At 34.8% G+C, this 9,823-nt stretch overlaps 1 protein-coding gene across 1 annotated transcript in view; it reads left to right on the top strand.

Annotated features, from left to right (window-relative positions):
* POLQ (DNA polymerase theta) overlaps nt 1-9,563 on the top strand; it is a 96,042-nt gene extending 86,479 nt beyond the window's left edge. The window contains exons 25-27 of the mRNA XM_081815199.1: nt 1,712-1,896; nt 4,335-4,446; nt 8,276-9,563. Coding sequence (XP_081671325.1) covers nt 1,712-1,896; nt 4,335-4,446; nt 8,276-8,409 — 431 coding nt within the window. The 3' untranslated portion in view covers nt 8,410-9,563. The remainder of the gene's footprint in view (nt 1-1,711; nt 1,897-4,334; nt 4,447-8,275) is intronic.
* The last annotated feature ends 260 nt before the right edge of the window (nt 9,564-9,823 follow it).

Here is a 9,823-nt window from a genome sequence, read left to right on the forward strand (position 1 = left end):
GAATGTGTAGATTGCTCTAGGTAGCATTGACATCTTCACAATATTTGTTCTTCCAATCCATGAGCATGGAACGTTTTTCCATTTCTTTGTGTCTTCCTCAATTTCTTTCATGAGTATTTTATAGTTTTCTGAGTACAGATCCTTTGCCTCTTTGGTTAGATTTATTCCTAGGTATCTTATGGTTTTGGGTGCAATTGTACATGGGATCAACTCCTTAATTTCTCTTTCTTCTGTCTTGTTGGTGTATAGAAATGCCACTGATTACACAAACATAAAGATTCCATATGCACTGTTGTGTGCCTTTTTTCATTTAATGTTTTTATACTGGAGAGTTGTGATTATCAGTAAATAAATTTGAACGTAAACCAGTTTAATCTCTGTGCAGGCTGTCTGTGTAACAAACTGTGGGTTTGCTGAATCACAGAATAAACCTGATCAATTTTGATAGATATTGTTGAATTGCAATGTAATGGGGGACAGTAACCATTTAGTCCCCAATAACGGTATGTGTTTCTTTCTCAGCCTTGCCACAGAATGTGCTGTCCAATTTCTGGATTTTTGCAATTTAAGTAGAGAAAAATTGTTTCTTGCTGTAGTTTTAATTTGAATTTCTTTTATTGTGAATGAAGGTGAGCATTCTTTAGTATGTTTAAGGTTCTTTTGATGGTGTCTGTGAACTGCTTGTTTATATTTTGTCTTGTTCTTGATTTGTAGCACTTTTTTTTTTTTAATAATATGGCAATGAGTCCATGGTGGCATCAGTTGCAAATATTTTCTCTCCTTTTTTTTTTAGCCATGATCTTTTAAATTTTGTTTTCCCATTATGTAATCCAGTCATTTCTATTACATAGGTAAACTCTCCTAATCCTGTAACTCTTCTCCACATATCAACCCCTTGATTGTTTCCATTGAATGTTTTTGTTGTCAAAGCAGAGCACATGTTTCTCTCCAGCCCACTTAAAATGTGCACACATTGCAAAACTGCTTCATTCATTCATTCATTCATTCATTTATTCAACAACCATTTAAGGGGCTATGAAGTACCAGTACTGTGCAAGGATTTCTGAGAATGCAAAGGAAAATTAAGTATCCCATCCCTAATGGCTCTGTGCTATGTGGGAGAGGCATGAAAGAACCATTTTAGATTATGTGTCAGGTGCTGTAGAAACACTGAGGAAAGCACTACCACAGTGGTTTAAGGGGCAGAGGTCAGGGGTGGCTTTACACATATTACATATACTTGAAAGCTAAACAGAAAAAAAAAACAAAATGGTCTAAGTTATAGAACTGAATTGCATCACGTTAAGAGCAAGATTTTAACTTTTGGGTACATAACCTTATAGTTCTTTTAATTTAATTTTATTATTATTATGTTCAGTTAGCCAACATATAGCACATGATCAGTTTTTTATGTAGTGTTCAACGATTCGTTAGTTGCGTATAACGCCCAGCGCTCATTACAACATGTGCCCTCCTTAATACCCATTGCCCGGTTACCCTATCCCCCCAAGTCCCCTCCCTTCTGTAACCCTCAGTTTGTTTCCAGAGTCTCTCCTGGTTTGTCTCCCTCTCTGATTTCTTCCCATTCGGTTTTTCCTCTCTTCCCCTAATCTTACGGTTCTGTTAGATCTAAATTTCTGTCATCCTGCTCAATTATATAAACCCTGGACTTATCTTTGTACCAGCTTTTCTAAAATCATTTCTATTTCAGGTGGTTTAATATTAGCTGCTGATTACTCTCAACTTGAACTAAGGATCTTGGCTCATTTATCCCACGATCGTCGCCTCATTCAAGTATTAAACACTGGAGCTGATGTTTTCAGGAGTATTGCAGCTGAGTGGAAGATGATTGAGCCAGAGTCTGTTGGGGATGATCTGAGGCAACAAGCAAAGCAGGTGATCTTAGTGAACATGCTTAATATATATGAGAATTTTAATGATTAGGGTTCTAGAGGGGAGGGGGGTGGGGGATGGGTTAGCCTGGTGATGGGTATTAAAGAGGGCACGTACTGAATGGAACACTGGGTGTTATACGCAAACAATGAATCATGGAACACTACATCAAAAACTAATGATGTAATGTATGGTGGTTAACATAAAAAAATAAAAAAATTTTAAAAAAATTTAAAAATTGCCTTGATCATTTTCAGTTGAGGCATGATTTCTCCATCTGTGGATCTTTCAAACCACATTCACCTGAGCCTGTCTCATGGCATTCATTATACTTTCCTTCATGGAGTCAGTAGAAAGAATTGATAGACGTAGTCTGAGAGGCTCCTTCATGTGAGGAAAGCCATCTACATTAATGGTAGATATTGTGGTGCTGCTAGTTATTTATGTGTATGTGTGTGTATTTTAAAAATGTCCTTCTAGTCTGTAAACATATTTTCATCTTTTTATTTTTACAGGTGTTCTCTAAATGTTTATTGAAAAAAACTGAGCTGTGGATTATAATAAACTGATAGCTTTTTCGTTTTTTGAGGTCATTGGTTAGCTAATCCACATATGAAACTTTATATTGTCCTTGGACTTTTCAAGTGGGTCCGTATGAGTTCCTACTCCTGTATGACTGTCATGCACAGAGAAAGTGAAAGGCCACATTTCCACCATTTCCTGGCCTCCATTGACACTGATACTTTTTTTCACCACTTGGCCTATGGGAAATCTGATGCCATTTTTGAGAGAGTAGGCTTGCTGGCTGAGGCAAAGGAACATCATTCCCACCTTTAAGATCCTGCTGTGTTAGTTTTGCCTTTATACTTCTAGTTACTCATGGCTGTAATTCTTGACTGGTTCGTTAGGCATGAAACCCTTCCTCTCGCCATTGCCTCTTCAGCACCAGCACTTGGTTCTTCTACTCTTTAGAAAACCAGCTTTGCTCTCTCTGTTTAATAATCTCTGGGTCCTGCATTCAGCAAGAATTGAACCCTGGGTAAAATAGGTAATGTTCAAATATTTAATATTCATAATAAACCCATGAAATAGGTATTTTATATTCCTATATACTCCATTTTATATAGGAGTAAACTGACGCACCAAAAGCTAGTAATTTGCTTAAGGTTATACAGCTATAAGTGGTGGAGCCAGGATGAGCTCAGAATGCCAGAACTTAGACATTATGACTTTATAACCTAAACACTCATCCACTGATGATATCTGCCTCTAGTTCATAAGTTCTTGCATGATTTAGTAGTGTTTATGCTATACTCAATCACCATGCTCTGAACTGTCTGCTCCTTGGGTCTGGCTGAGATCTCAGCCAGTGCTATCTACTACCCAAGTTTAAAAAAAAAAGAAAAGAAAGTGGGAGTCACAGTAAAATAAAATGTAGAAATACCAAAAAGGAAAAGATGAGGGGAAAAAAATCTTTCTCAATGTATTAAAAAAGACAGGGAAAGGATAAAAACTTCTGGCTGTTTTTATCACATTAAAAGTAGCTTGGAACTCTGATAATCATTTTTTGCAAGTTATCTTTTAAAATTATATTTAATGATATTTATATGTGCTTGCTTTATGTCAGACAGTTTCCTGAACACTTAGAAGAAATAACTTGGTAATCTTCACAATTCCATGATGCAGGTATTACTGCATGTAGTCTGCATTTTATGGATGCAGAAATTGAGGTACAAGACTTTAGGTAGCTTCTGCAAGATAATCCTGGATAAATGCTGGAACTAGGATTTAAACCCAGGCAATACTTATTATTAAATTACAGTTTCCTACTGACCTATTTAGACCATTTCCCTCCACTACTCCCAAAATTTCCTCAGGAATTTGTTTAACCCAATTGAATTCTGCAATTGTGGGATATCAGGTGGTGGTGAGGTGGAAAGCATATTTATTTCCAAAGAAGTATTCCCTGTTATCCAACCACAAAGCCTCCTCTTCCTGCTCTATCCTATGCAAGAGCCAGGAGAGGAATGTTTGTAATGCTTCTCTTTCCTGACTCCTGGGCACTTTTCTAAGTAGGAGTTTATGTGGTAGGAGTAGAAAGCTGCTCTGAAGACTACTGGATACATGACAAAGAGTCAGAAATAAATCTTCCCTTTTAAATCGCTAGGATTGGTTTCTTAAAACACACACATTCACATTTCTTCATGTTCTTCCCCTTCCTCCCCCAGCCCCAAAGTATTGTTAAAAGGCAGAAAAGAGAAAAGATGTTCACTGGATATCAGGTTCTATAAATCTAACCTACCAAAAGCAGATCTAATCATTTCTTTGACACACTATGAAATAAAAAATTTACCAAATTTCAATCTCCATCAGCTTTTTATATTTAGTTTATGTAGTTATGACCTTTAATTTACCTACTGAGTGTGATCACTCCTTTTCAGATTTGCTATGGAATCATTTATGGAATGGGTGCTAAATCATTGGGAGAGCAGATGGGCATTAAAGAAAATGATGCTGCTTGCTACATTGATTCCTTCAAATCCAGATATACAGGTAAAGAAACCTTAAATATTAATTATCTTCTAGATACCATTCAATTATCTTGCCATATTAATTGAAAAAAATAGTGTTACAAATTTTCTGTTAACATTTCTATTACTCGGAAGTTTTCACCAGGTATTGTTAATTAAATAACATCAACCTTATGATTATTTACTAAGATGGTCTTTTTTCATAAAAATAGAAACAGAAATGGAATAACAAAATCCAATTGATGTATATGCTACTTTGTCATTGTGAACATACCATAAAATCTTGGAATTGTGCTATGCTTTAGGTTTAGATAGCTTTAATTTGAAACAGTAAACCATTGATTAAATGTACCAGAAACTATGAAAGAACAAGAGCAGTTTGAGTATTATTATTTTAAATTATCTTTTCCTTTGGCAATTTATTCAGGTACAATTTACATACAGTAAAATTTACCCTTTATAGATGTATATTTGTATAAGTTTTGACAAATGCATGGAGTCATATAACCTACACCACAACCAAGATATGGAATCATTAACATATGATCCCAGAAAGCTATTTTATACCCTTTGTAATCAGCCCTGACCTCAGTCCCCAAAAAAGAAAACTTTATTCACACATGACATGATCTTATACATAGAAAATCATATGAATTCTACAAAAACAACTATTAGAACAAATAACTAAATTTAGAAGTGTCCGACTATACAAGGGTTTTTTTTTTTTTAAGATTTTATTTATTTATTAGAAAGCACGAGCGGGATGGGTGTGCAGAGGAAGAGGGAAAAACAGACTTCCTACTGAGTGTGGAGCCTGATGTGAGGCTGGATCCCGGGACCCGGGGATCATGACCTGATCCAAAGTCAGCTGCTTTAGCCCACTGAGGCACCCAGGCACCCCACCCCCCATAAAGGTTAATTTGTAAAAATCAGTTGGATTTTTGTATACCAGTAATTAGTGAATGGAGTAAAAATAAAACCATTATGATAACATCACAATACATGAAATACATGGGATAAATTCAACAGCATATGCAAGACTTTACTGAAAACTCTAAAATAATCCTGAGAGAAGTTGAAGAATACTTAGATAAATGTGAGGTTTACCATGTTAATTTATTAGAAGGCACAATATTATTATGATGGCAGTTTTCTTTAAATTGTTCTATAGATTCAGCTTAATTCCAGTCAAAATTTCATTAGACTTTTGTGTAGAATTTGACAAGCTGATTCTAAATTTATATGGAAATTCAAAGGGCCTAGAATAACTAGGAAAATTTTGGGGGTGGGGGAAGTACAGTGTTGAGTACTAACACTCCCTGGGTTCAAAACTTAGTATAAAACTATAATAATCAAGATAGGCATAAGGGTAGACATGGAAAACAATGGGTCATAATAAAGTGTTCAGAAATAGACCTATACATATATGGTGAATTGATTTTCAACAGTTACCATGGTAATTCAGTGGAGGAAAGATGGTCTTGTCAACAATTGGTTCTAGAACAACTGGATACCAGTATGGGAAAAAAATGAACTTCAACAATTATCCAATACTATATTCAAAAGTTAGCTTGATATGGAGCATAGACTTAGAAGTAAAAGCTAAAACTATAAATCTTCCAGAAGAAAATAGGGGAAAAATACTTTGTGACATTGAGGTAGGCAAAGATTTCTTAGGTGATAATTACACTGAATTAAACATAAAAGATAAACATTGATAAAAGACACCATTAAGAAAATCTAAGGCAAGCCACAAAAGAGAAGATATTTGCAGTTCTTATTGTCTAATGAACTTGCATCCAGAATATATAAACAAAACTCTTATAACCCAATGCTGAGAAGGCAAACAATCTAATAAAATAAAGGTCAAAAGATTTGAACAGACACTTCACAAAAGAAGATATATGAATGGCCACATCAAATGTTATCATGATTAGTCATCAGGGAAAAGCAAATTAAAACCACAAAGAGATACCATTACAAAAACGCTAGAATGGCTAAAATAAAAAAACATTGTATGTCTTTTACATTGCTGGTAGAGTTGTAAAATGGTACAACCACTTTGGAAAACACTATGAGACTTTCATATAGAGTGAAACACACAGTTAATTATGTGATCCTGCAATTTTACTATTGGGTATCCGTCCAAGAAAAATGAAAACATATCCAAAGAAAGACTTGTATGTGAATGGGATAGCAGTTTTATTCCTGACAACCAAATGTCTATGAGCAGGATCATGGGTAAACAAATTTTGGTATATCTCTGCAATGGAATACTACTTAGCAAAAGAAAGCAAGCTCAAATGAGAACATACAGTATAATTCAATTTTTATGAATTTTAAGAACATGAAAAACCAAGATACAGTGTCATAAAGCAGATCAGTGAGAGTTTGAGGCTGATAATGGGGAGCTGACTGTAAAGGTGATAAAAAATGTTTCATATCTTGCAGTGTACATTTGTTAAAATGCATCTAACTGTTCACCTAAAGTGGGTTCCGTCTACTGTATGTAAACTATACCTCAGGACTGATTTTTTTTTTAAGTTTTTATGTGAATTCCAGTTACTTAACAGACAGTGTAATATTAGTTTCAGGTGTACAATACAGTGATTCAACACTTCCATACATTACCTGGTGCTCATCACAGTGTCCTCTTTAACCCCCTCACCTGTCTCACCTGTCCCCCACTCACCTCCCCTCTGGTAACCATCAGTTTGTTCTCTATAGTTGAGAGTCTGTTTCCTGGTTTGCCCCCCCTCCCCCACTCGCTCTTTCCTTTGTTTGTTTGCATTTTTAAAGGTGTTCTTTCAACCTCTGAATATTTGAGGGCCTCTGACAGGAGTCAGGTAAGAGAATTTGTAGAGATGTGGCCTCTTCAATTTCATCCTTTTCTTTGCTCTTCACTCAACAATATCACAGTAATTCTTAAACAGAAAAAGGTGAGAGCCTTAATTGCTTTCTGAAATTCTTATGCTGGTGGTTGAATATTACCAAGAGCTTCAGTTGGCGAAGTTTTCTCCCTTTCCTTTCATCCACAGTCTCCTCAAATGTCTCTCCTGTGCCAGCCACACAACAGAAATCCTCAAATGAGGGGTTTTAGTTAGGAGATGTTAGTGTTTATTATTTAGGATGAGAAAGCAGAGATTGCACATATGAATAAAGATAGATCAGCACAGTCTCTATACTTGATTGTGTTTTAAATACCATAGAGAAGACCTCTCTAACTCAGAGACAGGAATAAGCAGTGAAGACATTGACCTGCCTAGAACAACAGACTCACCTTGAAGATCTATAGGACATAATAATGAACCTATATTGCAAAGTATGCATGCTGGTATAGGGAATATGAATGTGTTTGAATAGTATACTATACCTAGTCTTTTTAAATTTTAAAAAGTGAGTTGTATATATTCCTAATGAAGTATTTATTATTCATGTATTAATTTCAACTAGGTCCTATTTAGATTATAGCTTAGATGCTAACAAGGAGCTGTTAGAATATTTTAAGCCTGGAAGTGATAAGACCAAGTAAAAGAAGATTAACACAATCAAAGAGCAGAAGAAGCCTGTGAAAAGTAACATGGAATTGTCTTAAGATCCTAGGTTTTAGTGCCTCTGTTGTTCTGGACTTTAGTTTCATATTTTTTGTTGGTGATAGATTATGTCATTTCTAAAGTCCCTTTTGTTTCTGAGTCTACAAAAAGTGAATGAAACTTTATATGCAAAGTTTTGATGATGTGATATAGTGTGAAGAATCATGGTAGGGTGTTGGTATATTTCATTATATTGAAGCTAGTGAATGAGCTTAGGAATGGACTTTGGTTGTAAATATTTTTGTATTTTCTTTGTAGGGATTAATCATTTCATGAGAGAGACAGTGAAGAATTGTAAAAGAGACGGGTTTGTTCAGACCATTTTGGGAAGGCGTAGATATTTACCAGGAATCAACGACAACAACCCTTATCATAAAGCTCATGTATGTTGAAATGTCTGGATTTTTAACTTAATATTTTAATGACATATACTTTTTCCACAAAGACTAAATATTACTAACTTTCCTTTTAGGGATCAGTAGCCTATTAATTGGATCTTCTGTTTCACTAAAAACTTTGGAGTAATGGCACATGCCTGTATTTGCTGAACACAGTCCTTAGGAGACTAATGTAAATATGGGTTCACTTAATAATAGTTCAAATACTTTAAAGATGTTCTATTTCAGTAAACCAGTTACTTGTTAGTTTTGCTAATAATTTATAAATTTAATTCTTACATTTGGTAATTGTTCTTTGTTTCAGATATCATATACCAGTTTGTCACATCACACCAAATTACCAATGTTTTCAGAGATTAGCCAGTCATTAAATGTGGTTCATTCATTTTTGGTTCATTCTACTGGTTTATTTGTTTTAAAAGCACTGGCTCAAGAGAGGTTATTAGGATATCCAAAATATTGAAAAAGGCTATTTTTAACACCATTTTAAGTATTTGTTGATAGTGCTCAAATTATGATTAAAACTCTGAAATCATTGGGATCCACAAAAGTATTCTATGCATCTGAACATTTAAATTTCTATTATAGTCCACATCTTCCTATTTTAACTGCTTGTATTTTATCTTCTCCCATACTTTTGCATGTCAGTGCTCACTACACATGGTATGTATTGAAAATACCCAGTCCCATACTGCTAAACTTCTGTCTGGAGCTAGAAACCTTCAGAGCACTAATGCTCTTAGGGACCATGGAGGAATAGTTGGATTTTTGTTATTTCTTCACTCTGTAGCCTCCCATATATAACAGATATCAAGTATTTATCAGGCTTTTACCATATCTTTAAATGAGTTGTCACTTAGGGGTAGATAATTTTCTACTGCTTAGATGGAACCAGCTAGTGGAAGGCTTTTAATGGCAGGCTTAAAAATTTAGACTTGATGTAACAGGAGTTATATTTCTTGCGATTTACATTATGAAAAATGGCAGATAGAGTTATTATAAATGAACCATGTAAGTTTTTGAAAATTAATTAATTTTGCACCTAAAGATGTGAGAGTAAGACTTTTCATGCCAAATCCTTAGGAGGCAAAGTTCTGATTCATTACATTTTTGCTGAGAAAAAAAGAAAATTCCAACCCTCTGAATTATGAATAAACATAGGCAGATTTAATTTTTGGGTTTGGTTTGGTTTGGTTTGACTTTTTGTTTAAACCTTTATTGTATTGAAAAATATACATAGGGAAAGTACAGGGAACAAATGTAAATTTCAGTAAATTATCACAGAGCTGCACCTGTGTAACCACTCAAGTCAGATAGAAAGTACCTTGATGGTTCCTAATCACCACGTACAGCCTTCCCAGAAATAATTGCTATCATCATTTCTAAGCCGATAGTTTTATGTATTTTT

This window comes from Leptonychotes weddellii, chromosome 1, assembly GCF_054177405.1.
Source record: "Leptonychotes weddellii isolate Sample4059 chromosome 1, ASM5417740v2, whole genome shotgun sequence".
In the NCBI taxonomy this organism is placed as follows: domain Eukaryota; kingdom Metazoa; phylum Chordata; class Mammalia; order Carnivora; family Phocidae; genus Leptonychotes; species Leptonychotes weddellii.